This window comes from Phoxinus phoxinus (genome assembly GCF_949152265.1).
Source record: "Phoxinus phoxinus genome assembly, chromosome: 25".
Classification (NCBI taxonomy): domain Eukaryota; kingdom Metazoa; phylum Chordata; class Actinopteri; order Cypriniformes; family Leuciscidae; genus Phoxinus; species Phoxinus phoxinus.
This window is the reverse complement of record NC_136900.1, coordinates 5,269,890-5,292,222: the sequence shown is the minus strand read 5'-3', so window position 1 is coordinate 5,292,222 and position 22,333 is coordinate 5,269,890. Positions and strand designations below refer to the sequence as shown.

Sequence of the window (22,333 nt, the reverse complement as noted above, 5' to 3'; positions counted from 1 at the left end):
AGGTGTAGCGTTGCCGGTTGCAACAGCACTGCTGGACTGCATAACTTTCCACCAGACTTGGAAATTCACCTTTGGCTAAGCCCCGCCCCCCTTAGTTACTGTTGCTACCTCCGACAACTTCATCTGGGCTCTGGTTTGGTATCAACATGGCTTATGCTGTGACGGCTCTTCCTGCTGGAATTTTATCAAACTTTTATAAAGCAGCAAATAAAGTGTCCGATAGAAGTAGGCAAAAGTGTCTGCAGTATGCGTTTGAAGGCTTTATTCAAGACATAACGTTACGGTGAAACGCAAGCAACAACAAGGCATCCAAATAGAGGCAAAAGCATAACGGTCACAGTCAAAAAATGGACCACCGAATATCCTAATCGAGACGGAGGCTGTGACTAACAATATCAGGAGAAACACTGTTCATACAAAGCTGGGTAGGTCTCTATTCACTTCTATAATCGTTATTATTTACAAAGCAAACGGACTACGCGAGTATAACGTTGTATTTATTAGCAGCGTGTGCTAGCGTATCAACAATTAGGGCAGAGAACCGAAATCATAACCTAAACAGCATAAAACTGTCTAACTAGTATAACTTAACTTCACACACAGTAAGGTTAAAAGGTAAATGTATCTTAGAGCAAAGGTGAGCTTGTTGATCCATGAGGGGTTTCGCTGACTGAGGACGTCCACACAGTTTAATCCAAAGACGACACTTGTCAGTATTTAACTTCGGTTTTGGGAAGGGGAAAAAACGGACACCCCCTCCAACCTCTCTGGGAAACGCGTATCTTTTTTACAAATGCCCCAGGCACAACGTTTAACCATATTTTTTATAAAACGACGACGTAATAGCCTGCCGAGACCAACAATATGAGCCTCCTGCGTTGAAGTCAATGGAGCGCCGTGAAAAAGTGTCGGACCCTCTGTGGCAGCTCGTTCTTGGCTGCGCTGTGATTGGTCAATCTACATTCTAGGGCGTGGCTTAGCCAAAGGCGAATTAGGCGCCAGTGTTTACATGCACTTGTGTGCCAAACGCTGCTCTTCCTGCATGGACTCCACAACCGCCGGCGCGTTTTGCTGGATATTTCTTTTCACATAGCGGCAAAATATGCTTAACGTCGGTCAATAGTAATAATAATCCACTCAGATCCTGGACCCATTCTCTCTTGCGCGGCTGCTTCGCTAGCATCGTCGGATGCCGATCGCGATGCGGGAGTTAATGCGATGCGACTCCGCAGTTTGAGCTCGCGGCTCGAATTGATATGGTTTTAGCTCTGTGTCCACAGACAATTCCTCCACTTCAGGGGAAGGTGGGGGAGAAAAGTCCTCGACTTTAAATGACCGCTCTGTTGCAAAGCTACTTGCGTCACTCTCCATCTTAGCGAGTCTGACAGCAGCTGTCAATCACTGCGTCACTGCGGGTCTGTCAATCACCCGCTCAGCCCCGCCCTCCGTTCGTCCGTTGGGCTCTGCCCACTTTTCCAGCATTTTTCAAATATTGCCAGTGGGTGGAGTCAGGCTCTGACCAGGGGTTTAGTTACCCTTTAACACACTAGGTAAAACAGACATTTTGAAAACAGTAGGGAAACTTTTAAGGCAAAACATAAGGAAAACCACATTGGGAGTACACACAGAAATGACACAAACATTACAGGGAAACCACCGGACATTCACAATTAACTATTCATCCTTTCAGGTCAGCACAGATCTGGCAGAACTCGCTGCAGAAGTCTGGGTGGGTGTCTTCACATATTATTTTAAAAAGTTCCCCCTTTCTTCCTCGACCTCCATATCCTGTGGGTTAGCAAAGAAAGCAAATATTTCAATGTTCATTATTTTTTTTTATGTTTTAATTCATCATTGAAAGTAAAACACTCCATGGCAACAACTAACAATGCATACCTGGAGTGCAGTGTTTGCCTAACCTGGGTAGTGGGTAGCGTGGCTAACCTGGCTAAGATAGCTACCTAACTGACAGCACCACATGTTAGCTTACCCTAGCTATAAACATATGAACATACCAACAGTATTATCCAAAGCTAATTAGTTTAGCTAAATAGATAGGCCACCTCTACACGTGGGTGCTAACGTTAACGCTACAAACGACCTAACTTACCATATTAATGGATGCCAGTTTAGCGGACTAGTTAAACATGTCTTGGTGTTATCAAAAAGTATGGACACTGTCAAAACTTTAACATATATTTAAGTGTGATACTTAAAGACGCACACTAAATTATTAATCTATCTCGACTATATTAGTAATCAAAATGTAGACTTACATTGATGAGAGCAAACAATGGTGATCACCGATATGCGGGTTCATCTGGTGGTGGGGCGTGGGGGCGAAGTATATATAGTGGGAGGAGTTGGATCTGGATCCAACTCCTCCCAGTGGATTTCATGTTCTGCAGTGAGGACCTTCTCATCCATTCAGCCGATCTCCGGGCCTGGCGGTAGCACTTTTAGCATAGCTTAGCATAGATCTTTGAATCTGATTAGACCGTTAGCATCTCTCTCAAAGAGTTTCGATATTTTTCCTATTTAAAACTTGACTCTTCTGTAGTTACATCGTGAACTAAGACCGACAGAAAATGAAAAGTTGCGATTTTCTAGGCCAATATGACTAGGAACGATACTCTCATTCCTGCGTAATAATCAAGGAATTGCTGCCGTGCAGCAGCGCAATGATATTACAAACTTAGTGCCGGTCACATTGGAAGTTTCCTAGCTGGGGACTATTTTCAGGCCCTGCGTAATATCATTACGCCTGCTGCACCTAAATGGCAGCACAGATTCTTGATTATTACGCAGAAATGAGAGTAGCCTATAGTTCCTAGTCATATTGGCCTAGAAAATCACAACTTTTCATTTTCTGTCGGCCTTAGTATACTATACTCTCATTTCTGATTTCATACTACACTGTAATAAGTGAGACAGACTAGTGCAAATTAATACAAATGGGTCGTTGTCTTACCTCCAAGCCACGCTGGCTGAGTTTTTTGCTCCAATAAATAAATGGTCATTTTCAGACCTAATTTTAATAAATTGAGCTGTCTGCTCCTTGCTCCCTGAAACATTTATTAAAATAATATTTAGTTTTGCCTCAAACCACCTGACAAATGAAGCCACGCAATGGTAATGAAGGATTTAATTTGAAGTTTATAAGAAGGAAAAACCTGTGGCTTTTAACTCTTGTGTCGCTAGCTTGAGTAAATTAAGGCCACATTTACACATAGCCGGATATTTAGAGAAACGAATATTTCCCCCCCTCCGTTTTCAATGATAACATCGTGCACACAACCCGCATAAATACGCCGTCGAGCGCCATCATAACTATGCCAAACCTATGGGCGGCAGTGTAGGGAGAAGGATAAAGCCATACAAGCCAATCAGAATCCTCAGAATCGACAAGAGAGACCTTAAACCCTGTTTCTCCCAGTTGACACGGCAACATATAACCGGCGTTTTCAGAAATCTCCACTTTGGCCGGAGTTTTTAGAAATAATCGTTTTCTGGGATAAAAACTGCGTTTTCGTGTAAATGACAGGCCAAAACGCAGAGAAATATCTGCGTTTTCCCATCGTGTAAATGGGGCCTAAAACACAATAATACATTGAAATGTGAATTCGTCCTTCTGATGTATCCTTCGTTTCCCCGCATTTGGAGTCGCTTTTGAATCGCCGCGCCCCGATGAAGCAACCAGCCTTCGAATACGGCCTGCGAAGGGTACAGCCCCTGAATTGGGACACAGCTCATGTTATCTCTAAATATCTCGTCTTCTTGTCAGGTCGTTTTTTTTTTTTTTTTTTTCATTTAGCACAGGTTTTGTATTTCTTTTTTGGATCTGACTGACCGCATGCAGGCCTCATTAAATTTATGCACCTCAATTTTCACCTCAGACCTCAATTGAAGTGTTCTGGGTCAAAAATGACCTGACCACATAAAATTGCTTGTAAACCTCTCAATATACTCTCTTGTTATAATAATATCTTATTACCAAATATTTATCAGCTCGTTTTCTTTCATTAAGCGCACGTTTTGTATTTAATTTTGGATCTGACTGCTTTTAGGCCTCTTTTTCCACAGATATTAATTTCATCCTATTCTGAAGTGCATAACATCCATCTAACATTACCACACAGTAAGTTTTAGTCCACTTACTAATTAACACAGCCCCTGGGGGTTAAGTAAGTCGCTTTGGATAAAAGCTCTGCTAAATATCAGTACAGTTTAAAAAGCATCATGATAGCTGATCCAGTGACAAGTACAGTGACAGCTGTACAAAATTAAAGAGTTCTTCTTATTGTCCTTCAGTCATCATAATCTGGTGGCATTAATCTAAGAAAATGACAATAATAAATCCAAAGATTGAGTTTTATTATTAGTCTTTAATTTAGTGAAATTCGCTTGCCAAAATGTTTTTTTTTTATTAGCATAAACAATTCAAATGAATCAGAGATCGACTTACTAGACCCAAATGCTCCTGTCTAAACAATGAATTTACCTGGATGGTCTTTTTCAAATATAACACAGGAGAATGGATGCATTTACTCATAAATTATTTCATTGAATACTGATTACCGTATCTCAATAACCAAACAAGAATAAAACTATAAAGCTTTCTCAAACTTGTAATTTTCACTGAATAACAAAAAACAGCTTTGGATGAAACGCGGATCAAATTTCTGCACTTACCACACGTTTTGAAGGTGGCATTTGCAAAGATTTTAAAATGTCTGAAGCGCTTTTTTAAAATGTGGGGTAGGCAGGCATGCATTTTATTTTATATTTGTATATGAACATTTATTTATGTTTAGACCACTGCTATTATTGATGGTATCAGGATGTTTCTACCACTATAACAAAGTGTTTATCAAAAAATGTGCCTACACTTTGAGAAAATTGGTGGCTCTTAAGATACTTTAGGTCGGTGACTAGTGGCCAAGTGTTATTCAGATGAGTGAAGGAGAAAGTGAGACGAAATGGGCTTTATGCACAGCTGAACTACTTCCTGAACTTTAGCCAGCTCCTTTGTTTCCTGTCTGCCATTATTGGACAAACTGATTAATCTTGGTATGTCTGATTATTGTTGTTGGTCAGGCACACCTGGATTAATCAGTTTGTCCAATAATGGCAGACAGGAAATAAAGGAGCTGGCTAAAGTTCAGGAAGTAGTGCAGCGGTGCATAAAGTCCTTAGAAAGCACTAATTAACTCTTGGCTGTTGAAACCAATATAACCTTCAAAGGGAAAAAAATATATATATATATATATATATATATTCACTCGTCTTGGAGAAAGAGATAAAATATAATAAAACGCCGTTTTTTACCATTTAAACTGAAACAAACAACATGAGCTCTTTCAATGGAGGGAGTGGGTGGCTCTTAAAAGAGCCTTTGTGGTGGCTGAAATCTTCAGATGCCGCTTTACTTCGAGCTGGTGTATTTGGTGACGGCCTTTGTGCCCTCGGACACGGCGTGTTTGGCCAGCTCTCCGGGCAGCAGCAGACGCACGGCGGTCTGGATCTCCCTAGAAGTGATGGTGGAGCGCTTGTTGTAGTGAGCGAGACGAGACGACTCACCGGCGATGCGCTCGAAGATGTCGTTGACGAAGGAGTTCATGATGCCCATCGCCTTGGAGGAGATGCCGGTGTCAGGATGAACCTGTTTCAACACTTTGTAGACATAGATGGCGTAGCTCTCCTTCCTGGACTTTCTGCGCTTCTTTCCTCCCTTACCGGCGGTCTTGGTGACGGCCTTCTTGGATCCCTTCTTAGGCGCGGACTTTGCTGGTTCAGGCATGATGATGCGAGATCAGACAACTGACGAATCGATGTAAACGCCAGCGCGATACAGAGGCATTTATTCGCTCCTTATGCTAATTTTCAAAGAGATTCGAGATTCTGCTGATTGCCTGTTTCCATAGGCCGAACCCATAAACTCGTATTTTATTGGATAACTCAAAGAATCACGAGAGGAACAAGTGCCAATCACGAGCGGTTAAATGATAGCCCCTCCCACCGCCAATTGTTTGAGTGACAGCCCACAGGACAGTTTCCTTTGTTCATTTCCCGCTATTTATTTTGGGTTTATTACATTTGGAAGAAAAAGACAAACATTATGCATGATCGTGTAGTCTGAAAAAACCATTTTTGAAGCGAATTAATAATAGCAGCGATAAGATCTCTTTAAAAAGGTTTTTTTTGTTATACCAGAAAGTCTCTCAAAGCCCCCTTTCTGCTGTTGACGTCACTTATTTTAACCATTTTAACTTTTTTGTTTCCATGAAACACTTTAAATCTCAATAGGATAGATAAATCCATGAAAGTGCTTCTTGAAGAAATGTAATAGAATTTTTGTTTTTGTGACATTAATGCAATACGGTTAAAATATTTTAAAGAACTTTATATTCAGTGGAGAAAAAATAATCTTTGCAAAATTTTTATTCTGTGATTTATTCAGAATTGTATCGTTTACTTTTAAGAAAACCATGAGTCACTGACATTAATGTGACAAAACTCTTTGTGTGACAGTGTGTGTGGCTCTTAAAAGAGCCGTTGGGTTGGTTCAGTTTCTCCTGGTCTCAGGCGTTTATCCCCCGAAGCCGTACAGGGTGCGTCCCTGTCTCTTCAGCGCGTACACAACATCCATGGCGGTGACGGTCTTCCTCTTGGCGTGCTCGGTGTAGGTGACGGCATCGCGGATCACGTTCTCCAGGAAAACCTTCAACACTCCGCGGGTCTCCTCGTAGATCAGACCGGAGATGCGCTTGACGCCGCCGCGGCGAGCCAGACGACGAATGGCGGGTTTGGTGATTCCCTGGATGTTATCGCGCAAAACTTTGCGGTGACGCTTAGCGCCTCCTTTGCCGAGTCCTTTACCGCCTTTGCCTCTTCCAGACATGTTTCACAGACACTAAACAAACGATCAGAGCAAATGTACAGTCAACGTTGCAAGGACGCCTTTTATATTTACTCACAGGACCTGATGGAAACCAACATCGCGCAACAAAGCGCAAAACGCCCCTCCCCTCAATATAGTTCCAGCACAAAACAATGTGATTTAACCCAAACCTTAATTTAACGAGGCCTGTCCGACTTCTGTCATGTTTTATAAGATTTATTTCATTTGATGAAGATGATATTATAATATCATCGTATTGAGATACTGAGTGGTAATGAAAATGTGCTAGTCTAGAAGATAAAGACTGTATAGTATCTATTTTTTAAATAGACAAATTCGGATATATTTGCAGAATATAAGTGATTTCAGGCCTCAGTAGTTTATACTATGTTTGAAGATGAAAAGAAGCTTTACCCGAAATAAGAAGTTACATTTCTAGCTCTGTTGAAACCATCCACAACAACATTGGCATCTTAGAGCGCAGTTTGCATGTCAATCAAATTGTGCATTATAGTTTTGTCTATTTCAATAAAAGGTATTTAATATATAATTTGCCCTAAAGGCCATAGTGTAATCATGAAATGACAAGATCTGAGAAAAAAACAAAAACATAAATCTATGCAAGCATTAAGATACATATGCTTTTATTATGTACAAATACTTATTTCCTTATGTCGAATATTTTAAAATTAGGGTTAGGATTAGATTTAATTCTTACAGTAATGGTAACTGATGAGTTAGAAAAAGGTGTCCCAGTGTTAATGTGATACATGAACGCAACTTTCTACTCATATTGAGCTTTAATTGGAATTGATCTCGTTCAGTGCAGTTTTGGTGGCTCTTAAAAGACTCCTTATCAAGCACCGGCCCGCGGGCGGGCCGAAGGGGCGTGGCTAAACTTTTATTACTTTTTATCGGCTTTGTTTTATAACAAATATTCAATCAACTATCATAAACTATGCATCATTTGAAAGCTAAAACACTCAAGAATCATGTTCTGAGCTTGTTTTTGCAATCAATACACCAGAGAGGAAAGGGTTAAATTAAATGCTGACTGACTGACCTTGTAAACATGAACACAATGAACGGCAATACTTATCTTTGATCGCGTATGGTTCAGATCAGTTCGGACGAATCCAAGAAACACCAGCATACATTTCAATGTAAGGGTCTACTCTTCAAAATGCATCCCACTGTTTAATCCAAAACAACAACAAAATAGGGAAAAAAACGAAATATCCTCCTTTGTTTACATGAGCGTTTTGAGTTAGAGTAATCCATCATGTTCATTTTCAATGAAATATCGATTCCAACGTTCAAAAGCCATATCTCCCCCGTAGTTTGGAATCTTCCGGGTAAATTGAGCCCTCCCTCGTGTCTATCCTTCAATCACAGGCTTTGTTATTGACTGAAACAAAAAGAGAGCATTTTACCGGATGCGCGAACTGTCAATCGCGCTCCTCGGTTTTCAACTGGATAAAAGCCTGGATAAAGCCAGCCAATGTCTAGTCAGCAAAGTTTTGATTGATGGGAGTATTGACCAACCAACATCGATGCAGTGATTGACGAATCTGCTTGCATGAAACGTGTAATACAAGAACAAAGCGCAAACTTTTCATTCACACGTGCGCTTTCGCCATTCCACACGCAAGAGCGCACACACATAGTGCGCCGACACATACACACACATAGCATTGTTTTGCCCACGGAGTTCGAATAAACCATAGACAGTATATAAACACACGGATTTAATCCAAAGCTTATATCTGAACATCTCTACCATTGATCGTCGACTACAGAATACTTTGGTGGTGTTTTGAAGAAGGTGGAGAGGAGAAGCGACGAAGAGCAGCAGAAAGTAATAGGATATCCATTATAATAATCCGTTTACTGTAATTTATTTGAGTAAAAAACACTGTTCTAATTACAAATGTTCTAAAACTATTTTTTATATATATATATATATATTATACATTAGTTGGAAAACGGTCACTTCTGGAATGTCTAGGCTATACGTTTAATGATAGACGTTTTATTTCACTGTTTTTGCTATTAGAATTGATCAAAATAAAGGGTATTTTGTTAAAATGTTAAAATGTTTTGCTGAAATAGTTTTTTATTGTGTGGTTTGATGGGCAAAACAGTCTTGAATTGATATACATGCATGTAGTATGTACTGTTTACTCTTATGTCATTTGGTTATCAGGTGTCTATTGGAGTCTCCAAATAGGTTTTTGGAAAGGACGCCTATACTTTTCATCAATAAAAGCTTACAGAAACTACATTTTTGGCAGTATCAATCTCAAATTTGACTCAAAACATGTCCAGACATTCAATTTTATCTTTATGGTGTTTTCATGCCTTTGACATAAAAGTCTGATCAATTTTTCCCTAAGTTAAGTTCATTCAAAGAAATCGTAAGTCACTTTCATGTCAATTTACCTTGTTTTACTCTTTTCCTATTCAACTTTGAGTTAAAATTGACTCTTGGGTAACAAAGTTTCAATTGTCTAGTTTTAAAAAAGACAAGAATTATGAATGTGGACCATAGGGTTTAAGAGCTACAGACATTTGTATTTGGGTATGCCGTTTTCAGAAAATTCTCAAAAATAGGGGCGCTTGATAAGGGGTTAAAAGAGCCGTTTGTGGGTTGACGCAGACGCGGGTTTAAGCGCGCTCTCCGCGGATGCGGCGGGCCAGCTGGATATCTTTGGGCATGATGGTGACCCTCTTGGCGTGGATGGCGCACAGGTTGGTGTCCTCGAACAGACCGACCAAATAAGCCTCGCTGGACTCCTGCAGGGCCATGACAGCGGAGCTCTGGAAGCGCAGGTCCGTCTTGAAGTCCTGGGCGATTTCTCTCACCAGCCGCTGGAAGGGCAGTTTGCGGATCAGCAGCTCGGTGGACTTCTGATAGCGGCGGATCTCCCGCAGAGCCACGGTCCCGGGCCGGTAACGGTGAGGCTTCTTGACGCCGCCGGTGGCCGGAGCGCTCTTACGGGCGGCTTTAGTAGCGAGCTGCTTCCTCGGGGCTTTACCACCGGTGGATTTACGAGCGGTCTGCTTGGTTCTTGCCATTGCTGCGGAGTTCTTCTCTGTCCTGCTTGTGCTGGAAACAGTGTTGCCAGATTGAGACGGTGATTTCCAGCCCAAAAGCTCACCAAAACCCGCCCACTCCAAGATAAAACCGCCCAAAATTTTACTACCAAAATAACGTGATATAATTTTATGGCCATGTCATTCAAGGTTGATAAGCACAATTTGTATATCCTTAAAACAAAATAAGGATGATAAAATAAAATAAAAAATAAAAAAAAATCCCAGGAAAACGGATCAAAACAGGGCAATAATTAGGGAGAATTAGCAAATATGACTTTAAATGTCCAGGTGGACACTGTCAAAACGGCAATCAAAAAATTTACCGATGACTTTAACCCTCGGGACATTGCAGAACATAACGCAGAATTTAGCAGTCAAAACTGATCATTGTTGATTCAAACCTTTGTCAGCCGCTGTCAGGGACAAGTGTGCATGCAGTCTGGACGTGTAAAAGTTGCAGATGTCTAGTTAGGCTAGTGTGCACATGACCATGGAAAGGAGTCGTCCCATATTCAATTTCAATTCAACTCATTCAACCGTGCTCTTCTCATCAGTTATTCACCATCGAGTCATCAACCCCCACATGTGTACGTTTTTAGAGTTGCTCACTATCTCACTCTTTACTGTAGATGGCTAGATGCAACTTACTATGTCATTTCTTTGGCATTAGCGATCACTTGAATTTACAGCTACAAGTTATCGCACTAAATCGCGTCTTCCTGCTGATCGCTCGTTGATTGGCTAAAAGTGCGTGCTCGTCGGTGACGTCACCACCAACGCCAGCTGACTCTGCTGCGCTGCATGTGTGTGTTATGTCATGATGACTGATTTTATGGACTATGCACACTTTAGTTTAGTTTTTTAAACCAATTAGACTTTAAAATGTAGATGTTTGAAAACCGCCGAACTGACCCCAAACCAGCCCAAATTTTGTCCACCCGCCCAAACCCTTTTTTACCCGCACAATCAAATTCAAAACCGCCCAATCGGGCGGGAACCCGCCCAATCTGGCAACACTGGCTGGAAATGCTGCATGTGTGTTACACACCCGCTTTTAAAGCATTGTACCGCCACGAGCTCATAGTCTCACGAGTATGCAGGCCTTGTGATTGGCTAATACGTGACGTCTGCGCATGAGTGCCAGCCAATGACTGCGCGTTTCCTCTTTTTCAAACAAGTGAAAGGTTTCCCGCTCGAGCTGCTTTGTTCTGTTGAATAGTTTTTACACATCAAACAAACAGTATATGGGTCAATGACTTGGCGTGTCCCAATTTTGGTGTCCCAAGCATATTCATAATATTAAAAATGTATACCTTTTTTAAATGCACTTCATTAAGTGACTCAACTTACCCCTCTTTAATTAATTTTAAGGAAGTATTTTGAGCATCTAAAATTTCAAAATGTCATTCCGGGTAACTGTTCCAGCTTAAAATCTGAATACAAAAATACGATAAAAATGTAATAAATATAAATAAAATATTTAAAATCTATTTGGGCATAATTGTGTTGATATTTTCCATGATTCCTACAAATACAGTGATAATGTTAAGTTTATTTAAATGTTTATGACAGAAAGACTTTTGTCCCCAAATTGTGATTTCTCTAATGTCATTCCTGGATAACAGACATCAATGACCATTTTGGAACTTAATGCATTTTGGTATGTCATGTGACATAATATTGTATCAAAAGGCAGACCCTGAAGGAGCCCTAGAACATGTGCAAAGGTCAGTAAGTGTCTCTTAAAATGTACTTTGTAGCAATATCATGTGTCCTTTTGGACAATACTAATAAAACATTTATAATGTTTTTTATATATATATATATTTAAAAAAAACAATCTATTTGATCTAAAAGATGACCTTACGTGATGATAGCTAAGTTGTAGTTTTTAATTAACATTTGTAAACTTTTAGGCATAGTTATTATTGTTATATTATTAACATTAACATTATTTACATAATTTTATGTTTTTTGCCATATTTTCGCTGTCATGGGCGATTTCTCTCACCTGCCGCTGCTTATAACAGATATGCACACCTACGACTGTAACGCTACCTAGAATCATCGATGCGGAACAATCATATTTTACTGGTTTGATTGGTCATTAACAATCACCAAACGCCTTTATGGTGTTTACATAATAAGAAAGAAAATCACTCTATATCAGATGAAATGGGTGGCTCTTAAAAGAGCCTTTTGATTTAAATAAAACACTTGAATTCATTTATTTAGATTTGGAGGGTTTCTCGGTCTTCTTGGGGAGCAGCACGGCCTGGATGTTGGGCAGCACGCCGCCTTGAGCGATGGTCACTCGGCCAAGAAGCTTGTTCAACTCCTCGTCGTTGCGCACCGCCAACTGCAGGTGACGGGGGATGATGCGGGTCTTCTTGTTGTCCCGAGCGGCGTTTCCAGCCAGCTCCAGGATCTCAGCGGTCAGATACTCGAGCACCGCCGCCAGATAAACTGGAGCTCCAGCACCGACGCGCTCGCCGTAGTTTCCTTTGCGGAGAAGCCTGTGAACACGGCCGACGGGGAACTGCAGTCCTGCCCTGGAGGAGCGAGTCTTAGCCTTCGCTCTGGCTTTACCACCGGTTTTGCCTCTTCCGCTCATATTCTAAAGCAGTTACAACAAACTTCACAGTGAAGAGATAATAACAGAATGAAATTTGCCAGTCTCCACATACTGGCTTTAAAGGAGAGTGCCAGTCGCCGATTGGTTCAGAGTCTGTAAAGATTTAAACCAATCACTGAACTTCTCTCCAAAGCCCAGCCCCCCCCTAGCGGGGGTTCTAGCCGGAATTGTTATGCAGTTTGCAAAAGTATTTGTGAGTGTGACTAATAAGACAGAAGAGATGAAACCATTGAAATGTTAGTTATATACAATAAGTACAAAAATGGATGTTGTACGCTGTTCCTACCAAAAGCGCTGCACCTTTCTCTCTCACACACACGCACAGTATATTCTGAGCACATTGACCATCTGATACTGTACAGTATTATGTTCCTATTGCAATAGTAAAGTTTTATCACTGTCCATATTGTTGGATGTGGGGTTGTTTGTATCATCACAATTCCCCAGCATATTGTTGTGTGTATTCTGTCGTGTTGTACAACATGCCATTTCTGATCACTGCCTGAACCTTTTTTTTTTTTTTTTTTGCCATTTACAATATCTTATATAAATAATGGTTTACCTTACTCTTGTTTTTTTATTGTTTAGAATGAAGGAGTATAAAGTTAAAAGTCACATCTCTATTATCTGCTTTTGTAATTAACAGAAAATAATTAATATAAAAGAGTGTTGCTCTTATTCAGAATAAGTGGGTGGCTCTTAAAAGAGCCGTTGAGGAACAAACAGTGAACTTTACTTCTTTTTGGGCGCTGCCTTTTTAGGCTTGGCGGCTTTAGGTTTTGCCACCTTAGGTTTAGCCGTCTTTGCCTTTTTGGGACTCTTGGCGGCTTTCTTAACGGCTGCTGGTTTCTGTGCCTTCTTGGGACTCTTCGTCACCTTCTTAGCGGCTGTGGCGGCGGGTTTCTTGGCCTTCTTGGGCGATTTCTTGGCGGCGGGCTTCTTGGGCGATTTCTTGGCGGCGGGCTTCTTTGCCGCAGCGCTCTTGGGCTTCTTGGCAGCAGCGGGTTTCTTGACCGCGGGCTTCTTTGCTTTAGGAGCCGCTTTCTTCTTGGTCTCGGCTTGCTGCTTGTTGAGCTTGAATGAACCTGAGGCGCCAGTCCCTTTGACCTGCACTAGGGCGCCTTTGGTCACCAGGCTCTTGATGGCGATTTTGACGCGGGAGTTGTTCTTCTCCACGTCGTAGCCGCCGGCAACGAGCGCTTTCTTCAGCGCTGCGAGGGACACTCCGCTCCTCTCCTTGGATGCGGACACAGCTTTGACGATGAGCTCGCCGACCCCCGGTCCTGCTTTCTTGGCTTTGGCAGCGGACTTCTTCTTGGGCGCTTTGGCCGGGGCGGCAGCAGCGGGTGCGGGTGCGGTTTCTGCCATTTCTCTTTGATCGGATCTGTAGTCTTTCAAACGCTGGCTCTGGTTTCAGCAATGACTGGCGCTCGCGCTGCGCTGCGCTCTTAAATAACACATGAGAACCTTATAGACTCAGCCTGTCCGCTCGGCGCCTGTGCGCGTCTATGAACCCCTTATGCGTGTGTTTTCTTCTCTTACATTTGAGGCAAAACTGGAACGGTAAAATAGTTTAGCACAGTCAAAACAAAGTGAACACCAAGCAGAGGTTCTGAGCTTTCATTTGAGACTAATATAGGCGAAGAGGAAATGTTTATTTTGCCTTCATCAGATCAAATCCAAGGCGAGTATCAGCCACGGGGAACAGCCGCGTGTACATTTGATAAATAGATTAAGTGGAAAAGTTGATAAAACCCTGAACGCGTCTTCTGTATGTTCAGCAAACAGTCTGAAGATACTTTAATGAAATCGGCATCAGTGAGGGGCGTCAGGAGGCTTTCATACAGATGTTATTTTGGGCAGCTTGAAGCACACGATCATCCGGAGACTCCGAGTCTCTCATGTCCGGCCAGCAGATGATCTGTCGATATAATAATAATAACAATCACAATAATAAATATATACGCCTGATCACACAAGCGTTCATGTTTTAACTTGTTAAACACGTTTCCGTAAGCTTTAGCCTTCACACTACAGATTTGTTTTCCCTTATTCGTCATTCATATCATATCTCAGTTTTCGACATGCAAATGAAGATTGTGTAAAAGCTAGATGACTTGCTCATTTATAGCAAATCATAGCAAATTACATAAAGCAACTTTTTTTTTCTTCTCAGTTTCCTCAACCCTCCTTGTTCGATAGCTTGTACTTTTCTGGACATTGTTTGAAACTTTGTATTACATTTCTAACATAGCCTACAAATGAGGAATACAATATTAAGGAGGCAAAGTGTCTTTGGATAAAAGTCTGTTAAATAGTATAGGCTATAGTAATAATAAAGCACACACATTGTAATTTTGATTTAACCAATATTAAATGCTTTTTCATAAAACAGTTGTATTATTCACACTATGTTTGATATATTTGCAGAGATGTTGGGGCTTTGCTCAGACTAGCCAGCTCTAACCCTAAACAAACAGGGCCCGTATTTATAAAACTTCTCAGAAATGCTCTTAAATCAAGCGTATAGCGTTAGTTCTGGCAGGTCACGTTAGTCAAGATCGCATCAGCTGACTCTCAGCTGATCCACATCTACCTATAGGAATACAACGCCTATCACCGTATACATATATAAGCTCCTTCAGTATTACCAGCAGCTGTCGCGTTCCTCAGGAGCAAATTGCCCTCCTCCCTCCCCAGCTCCTCCTCTCGCCAGTCAGGATTTGCCATTCTGATTCCCCTTGAATCAGAATACATTCTTGAATTATGTTGTACTTTAAAATCATGAATTATTTGCATACATTCATGTTGGTTCTGTTCTGTTTACCCCAAGGGGGGTTATTGCTGCTCTCCCTGCTCTTAGGCTGCATGGATGCAGGGAGTTCTCGCCCAGAACGGAACCATACCGCCAATCCAAACTGTATGCTAATTGTCAATCATATTTGACGATAGTGGTGCTGACAGAAGTATAGTTTTAAGCTTTGACTTGAGTGTCAAAAAATTCTTAGTAAAAAGGACTGAGTAGGAGACCTTTAAAAAGGAGCTAAAAGCAACTTTCAGTAAAGTCTAAGACTGTCTGAAGTGGGACTGAAATGGGTGTTGCAAATTATGGACTACAATGATGTCAACCAAAAATGGCCGCCCTCAACCACTGAATCAGCCAATAGTGAGCCTGCAAGGGTGCGGTCACTGCAGCATGACACCAATAATTTAATATAATTATAATAAATTAATTTAATCAAGACACTGAAACTTTAATATTTAAATTTATTTTTAAAAATGGCTTATATATTGTGCAAATTTATCACAAATGTAGATGCTGTGGAATCCTTTTCTATATGTTTCCTCATTTACAGTTGGAGCGATGATGCAAACATGAGTTCTGGATCCAACAACTCAGGGAAGCTTGCAATCCTCATAAAAGTGGCTTGATTTTACTGCAAGATTCAAAGATCAGTTGGAAAGTCAATGAAGTGGCCAAAAGTGATGTCCGGCAAAGACATATTCACTCTTTATTCAAATAGTATTAAAATGTGTTAAAGATTTTGTAAGCATATTGTGTAGTAAGCATATTGTGTAGTGCCCACTAGTCTCTCCCCTGTGAAGGATCCCTTTACCAGATGAAGCGTTGTCTGGATAATTTCGGTTTGGCGTATCTACCCCGAAGTGATACAATTCTGTATTCATTTTTTTAAGGCCAGACAAGTAGTTTGTTAAGGCTTGGTTTGTAGGGAATTACAAACCTGCCACACATATATTTAAATGCGCATAACTATAGAATTAATTCTTAATGCGCACGTGAGTGCCATCAGTGTTTCTCACAGGTTCGCGTTTAAAATCTGTGTAGAGAACGGTGTTGTCTTAGCGGCCTCCAATTTAACAACTATGATCGTTGCGACGGAAGTGAATCAATCAAAACTAACTTTAGCTGGAAAATATCTTTATTCAAGAACCGATATGAAGCCAAAACAATCTCTGTTACCTTAAACCCTTTAAGTGTCACGCCCCTTTTTTTTAATATACATGAAAATGCACTTTCCGAACTTAAATGTTTGTAACTCAAGAATGCTTTAGAATATGGATGTAAGATTGGTCTTGTTTTAAAGAAGAAAATTGACTTTTGTAGAAGTGAAATAAACTGAGAAAGTGTAACAGAAAAAAAGTTATAGAAGTTTGAGTTTAGGAAAATAAAAAATAAAAAAATTAATTATTCATATTTTATATAAAATATATTTTTTCAAAACCCTGGTGACTCTAAAACTGCACAAAAATCAAAGCCAAAAATCTGAACAAGTTGTGTTTTAAATTTTAGGTTGATATCTCAAAAAATGAGCTTTCAGTAAGATTTTGTTTGGGCGCAGTACCACACTTTTTCACTAGTTGACATTACTGCCCATATAAGGGCGCCTCCATTTCCATATATGTTTTTTCTTTATTTCCAAAACATTTTCAGACCTTTTTTTCTAAAATAATTGAACAAATGCTATCTTTTGAACTCTTGGCATGAAAACAAACTGAGGTTTCTACCATTTTTTTCATAATTTTTCATGTTCATCACTATTTCAAAATAAAGGGTCTGAACACCTTAGGAGTATGAAAATATTATTGTTGCAAATTGATAAATTACAGCTCCTCTGTAATTTATTTTGAAAATCAGTCACCAAATATGAAAACTAGAGATTGTAAGCTTTCAAATGATATATAGTTTGTCAGTATTAGTTTATAGTATAGGATATTACTATTTTAAATATGTAGTGAATTTGGGCCCACCGGTGGGCCGGTGACACTTAAGGAGTAAACTTATCCGTTTATCTCTGTTCTTCTTTCTTTTCTTTTATTTATTTATAAAGGGACAATGTACAATTTTTAACATAAAATTTGCATTTCATGCATTGCACCGGATTTAGCCAAAGGCTATTTTTCGTCCGTAGTCCCCAGGCAGGTCAACACTTACACATCACAAAAAATACATATATGATCACATACAATAAATACATACACATACTGTCAGGGCCATAGAAGACTATAAATAAATAAATCAGTCAATCAATTTAACTACAACAATCTTAATGGTTACAGAATTGGTTCAATTTAAAAAAAGATTTTAACTTCAATTTAAAAAGACCATGAATTGTACACCCTTTTATGTCCTCTGGAAGGGCATTCCACTGATTAGTGGCTTTCACTGTGAAAGAGGATAGTCCAAATGCAGAACGAAAAGGGAACCAGACAATTAGTCTTAAGCGATAGTCTGGTTGATCTCACAGCTGTTTCACAGCGAAGTTGAATAAAGTCACGTAGAACAGAAGGAGCCAGACCGTTTAAGATTTTATGAACCATACACAAGCTAGAATAAAGTCTAAAATTGTCAAAGTTTAAAAAATTATATTTCTCTATGATCTTACAAGAGTGAAAATGGTTAGGTTTTTTATCTAAAAATTTTAACGTCTGTTTATATAGCGATTTCAAAGGTTTAATAACCGTTTCACCGGCTTGACCCCAACATGTCGAACAATAAGACATGTGAGAAAAGATTGTAGCATGCATAAGAGCCTTAAAGCCACTTTGAAACAATCTACATTGTTAAAAGCACTATATAAATGAAGATGACTTGACTTCACTAGTTATGCTTGGAGTCAATTGTTTAACACAATGAAACCTGTCAAATTGAACAGACATACAATTTAGGCAGGCTGTCATACAAAGATATTATGAACACATGAAAAAAAGAGAGGACAATGAAATATTAATAAATGACTACGTTGCAGTTAATGTAGGAATTATTTCTCCTGTGAGCTTATTTTTTTGTTCTAAATAGGTTGCCCTTTTGTCACTTAATATTCGTGTTCCCCGAAGTGTTCAAAACCCAGTTTGACACCTGGGATGGCTTGCCAGGCCTAGGCCCGTGTGGCTAGGGATTGAATACAGGTGGTTCAGCCACAGGTGGCGCTCGAGCATGAGAAGCATTAGTGGAATTGCACTAGCATGGTTTAAATCATACTTATCAGTTATCAGTTTGTAGCAGTAAATGAAGAGATGTCTTATCAATCACAAGTTCAGTATGGCATACCACAAGGCTCAATACTAGGACCGCTGCTGTTCACTCTGTACATGCTACCATTAGGAGATATCATTAGGAAACATGGAATTAGCTTTCACTGTTATGCCGACGATACTCAGCTGTAGCCTATATTTCTTCAAAACCTACGAAACCTACCAATTCGCAAAATTAACGGAATGCATAGCTGATATAAAAAATTGGATGACTAGTAATTTCCTACTACTAAATTCAGAAAAAAACAGAGATTCTAATTATTGGACAAAAAACTTCCACACGTAATAACCTAGAATACTTTCTAACACTTGATGACTGCTCTGTTAAGTCTTCGTCGTCGGTTAGGAACCTGGGTGTGCTCTTTGACACCAATCTTTCATTTGAAAGTCACGTGTCTAGCATCTGTAAAACCGCATTTTTTCATCTTAAAAATATATCTAAATTACGCCATATGCTCTCATTGACAAATGCGGAACAATTAGTTCATGCGTTCATGACCTCAAGGCTAGATTATTGTAATGCTCTACTGGGTGGCTGCCCTGCACGCTTAACAAACAAACTACAGCTAGTTCAAAACGCAGCAGCTAAAGTTCTTACCAGAACCAGGAAGTATGACCATATTAGCCCCGTTCTGTCAACACTGCATTGGCTGCCTATTAAACATCGTGTAAATTTTAAAATATTGCTGATTACTTACAAAGCACTAACTGGTTTAGCTCCGCAGTACTTGAGCGAGCTCTTAACGCATTATAGTCCTTCACGTCTACTGCGATCTCAAAATTCCTGCCAGTTAATAATACCTAGAATATCAAAATCGACTGCTGGCGGTAGATCCTTATCCTATTTAGCACCAAAACTTTGGAACAGTCTTCCTACCATTGTCCAGGAAGCAGACACACTCTGTCAGTTCAAAGCTAGATTAAAGACACATCTCTTTGACCTAGCATACACATAATGCATTATAGACTTCTATAACTCAATGTTAGGCTGCATAGATTAGGTCAGCCGGAACTGGGAACACTTCCCTTAAATCCTGATGTACTCGTTACATCATAAGAAGAATGGCATCTACGCTAATTTTAGTGTCTTTGTTTATCCCAAGGTTTTCCCGCAGCCAGCCGGATCCAGGCCGTATCCAGATCTGAGGAAGGACCTGCGCCTGGACCCGATGTCAACACTGTGCTGAAGTGCCAACCAGCCGCTCCCGATGAAGAATCCCTTTATCACTCTACAGATAAAGCATTGTGGGAAATTCTCGTATCTACCCCGTAGTGATAAAATAAAATAAAATTCTGTATCAAATTTATAGGCAGGACAAGTAGTTTGTTTAGGCTTGGTTTGTAGAGAATTACAAACATGCGCACATACAGTATATTCCAACGCACATAACTATAGAATTCATTCTTGATGGGCATGTGAGCGCCATCAGCGGTTCTCACAGGTTCGCGTTTAAAGTCTGTTTAGAGAGAACGGTGTCGTCTTAGCGGCCCCTAATTTAATAACAAATTATCCTTTGGACGGAAGTGAATCAATCAAAACTAACTTTAGCTGGAAAATAACATTATTCAAGAACCGCTATATAGCCAAAACGTCTCAGGTTACGTATGTAACCCTGGTTCCCTGAGAGGGAACGAGACGCTGCGTTGAGACGCGGTGGGAACGCCTTGCGTGATTGCGTCGTGAAGCACATCTTAAATCAGTCCAATGGAAACGGGAGACGTCATGGGCGGGTGACGTCACCGACCAGGAAGCTATAAAGCACTCCCGCGATCAGAGAACACTAGCTTTGAAAAAGCCTGAAGCAAGATGATCACAGGTATGCAGGGAGTATGGCAAAGCAACGCAGCGTCTCGTTCCCTCTCAGGGAACCAGGGTTACATACGTAACCTGAGACGTTCCCTTTCAAGGGAACTCGAGCTGCGTTGAGACGCGGTGGGAACCCTATACCCACGACGCCATATGACAAATGCCTGTACTGTATGAAGACCATGCGCACACTAGAAACAAGCCCCCTAGACCCTGGAGTGGAGTCTAGGTCCAAGTCATAAAAAATAGACAACTGTATGCGGTAAGGACATCCTGCCGCATTACAGATGTCGTGGAGAGAAACTCCTGAATTTAAAGCCATACTCCTAGTAGAGTGGGCCCGGACAGCCAAAGGTGAAGGCTGTCCAGCCGCTACATAAGCAAGTGAGATAGCCTCAACTACTCGCTTGCTCAATATCTGTCTTTAGCTTTTCCTGATTAAGGTGGAGGACAGAAGGCCTGCAGCACAAATGACCCGCAAATTGCGTAGGGACCTAGGAATACAACCTGGCCTGGGGTGAAGAAAGACTACCACCATACCAGGTGCAAATCCAAGTACGTGCAGGCCTCAGCCTCATGTACCACGGAGAAGATGAAATAAGGATCTCTCCTCAGAGATAACCCAGCAAAGAAACATACATTGCAGAAATCAAGTACTGTACCATAGGGCAGATAGCAAGATTCAGAAGGTGTTCTGCACACCAGGCAGAGAACAGTTTACATTTCAATTTTCAGTCTTCTCGTGGAGGGAGCTCTAGACTGGAGTAAGGTCTCCACGACCTCAGTCGAGAGACCTGAATCTATGAGCTGGGCCCCCTCAGAGGCCGAGCCCACAGTATCCATGACTCCAGATGAGGGTAACTCCCGGGAGCAGAGATATCGGGAAATGCGTACAGGTGTAGCCTCGACCACACCTAATACATCGCATCCAGTCCAAGCGGAGCTGGATGCGTCAGGGATAACCACAAAGGCAAAGTTTTAACCGAAGTTCTCCCAAAGAAGCTCCACCACCTCGGGGTGAAGTCTCCATTCCCCGGGCCTCAGCCCCTGCCTCAACAGGATATCTGCTCTGATATACGAGACCATCAGTGTGTTGTCCGGGAGGACAGGCACATGGTGACCTCTCGGTTCTGACAGGAAGTATTGAGATTCTCGGAATACCGCCATCACTTCTAGCCAATTATGTGCCAAAAGGAGATGGTCCTGCCAAAGACCCTTCGCCGAGTGACCACTCATGATCACCCCCCACTTGTGAGGGAAGCATCCGTCGATAGCATAAGCGTCAACAAGAAGCCCCCGACACTGGGCCTGGGCGAGAAACCAAGGTTCTTTCACATGACCGAGGCACGTAGGCATAGCCGCGTGACCTTGATCATGCGAAAACGGATTTCCCCTCGGAGAAAACCCCTTGGTCCTGAGCCACCACTGCAGGGGTCTCATGTACAGAAGGCCAAAAGTAATTACGTTGGACGCAGCTGCCACAAGACCCAACAGTCTGAAACTGTTCCACAGTGAGTGACTGGCCTAGTTTTACCCCATTTACGGCGAATCATTTATAACACCTGGAAAAGTGGTCCTCTGAGCTGGGAGGAGCACACTCTTCTTGGCGTTGAGTCGCAACCCCAACATCTTAAATGAGACAGAACGGCATCTCGATGCCGAACTGCTATCTGCTCAAATTGAACTAGGATCAACCAATCGTCGATAGTATAATACGCAAATGCGCTGGAGTCTCAGAGGAGCCAGAGCTGCATCCACGCATATTGTAAAGGTGTGGGGTGATAAAACTAGGCCGAACGGAAGAACCCGATAATGGTATGCTTCGCCCCCGAAAGCA

The 22,333-nt window shown here is 41.2% G+C and overlaps 5 protein-coding genes across 5 annotated transcripts; all 5 read right to left on the bottom strand.

Annotated features, from left to right (window-relative positions):
* Positions 1 to 5,360: 5,360 nt before the first annotated feature.
* LOC306993166 (histone H2B) lies at positions 5,361 to 5,831 on the bottom strand. Its single transcript, XM_079602762.1, has one exon. The coding sequence runs from the start codon at positions 5,798 to 5,800 to the stop codon at positions 5,426 to 5,428; it is 375 nt and encodes a 124-aa protein (XP_079458888.1). The 5' UTR covers positions 5,801 to 5,831; the 3' UTR covers positions 5,361 to 5,425.
* Positions 5,832 to 6,514: 683 nt separating this feature from the next.
* LOC306993751 (histone H4) lies at positions 6,515 to 6,917 on the bottom strand. The gene has a single exon (XM_079603750.1). The coding sequence runs from the start codon at positions 6,899 to 6,901 to the stop codon at positions 6,590 to 6,592; it is 312 nt and encodes a 103-aa protein (XP_079459876.1). The 5' UTR covers positions 6,902 to 6,917; the 3' UTR covers positions 6,515 to 6,589.
* Positions 6,918 to 9,009: 2,092 nt separating this feature from the next.
* On the bottom strand, positions 9,010 to 9,999 carry LOC306994095 (histone H3.2-like). Its single transcript, XM_079604411.1, has one exon. It carries the CDS (start codon positions 9,977 to 9,979, stop codon positions 9,569 to 9,571), a length of 411 nt encoding a protein of 136 aa, XP_079460537.1. The 5' UTR covers positions 9,980 to 9,999; the 3' UTR covers positions 9,010 to 9,568.
* A 2,106-nt stretch (positions 10,000 to 12,105) lies between these two features.
* LOC306994096 (histone H2A) lies at positions 12,106 to 12,614 on the bottom strand (the record flags this gene model as incomplete). The annotated part of the gene is made up of 1 exon (XM_079604412.1): positions 12,106 to 12,614. The coding sequence occupies one exon, from the start codon at positions 12,612 to 12,614 to the stop codon at positions 12,228 to 12,230; it is 387 nt and encodes a 128-aa protein (XP_079460538.1). The 3' UTR covers positions 12,106 to 12,227.
* Positions 12,615 to 13,309: 695 nt separating this feature from the next.
* Positions 13,310 to 14,034, bottom strand: LOC306993342 (histone H1). The gene has a single exon (XM_079603047.1). It carries the CDS (start codon positions 14,001 to 14,003, stop codon positions 13,368 to 13,370), a length of 636 nt encoding a protein of 211 aa, XP_079459173.1. The 5' UTR covers positions 14,004 to 14,034; the 3' UTR covers positions 13,310 to 13,367.
* Positions 14,035 to 22,333: the final 8,299 nt, after the last annotated feature.

Coding starts and splice junctions, on each gene's coding strand:
- LOC306993166 (XM_079602762.1), bottom strand. CDS start 5,800: ATGCCTGAACCAGCAAAGTCCGCGCCTAAGAAGGGATCCAAGAAGGCC.
- LOC306993751 (XM_079603750.1), bottom strand. CDS start 6,901: ATGTCTGGAAGAGGCAAAGGCGGTAAAGGACTCGGCAAAGGAGGCGCT.
- LOC306994095 (XM_079604411.1), bottom strand. CDS start 9,979: ATGGCAAGAACCAAGCAGACCGCTCGTAAATCCACCGGTGGTAAAGCC.
- LOC306993342 (XM_079603047.1), bottom strand. CDS start 14,003: ATGGCAGAAACCGCACCCGCACCCGCTGCTGCCGCCCCGGCCAAAGCG.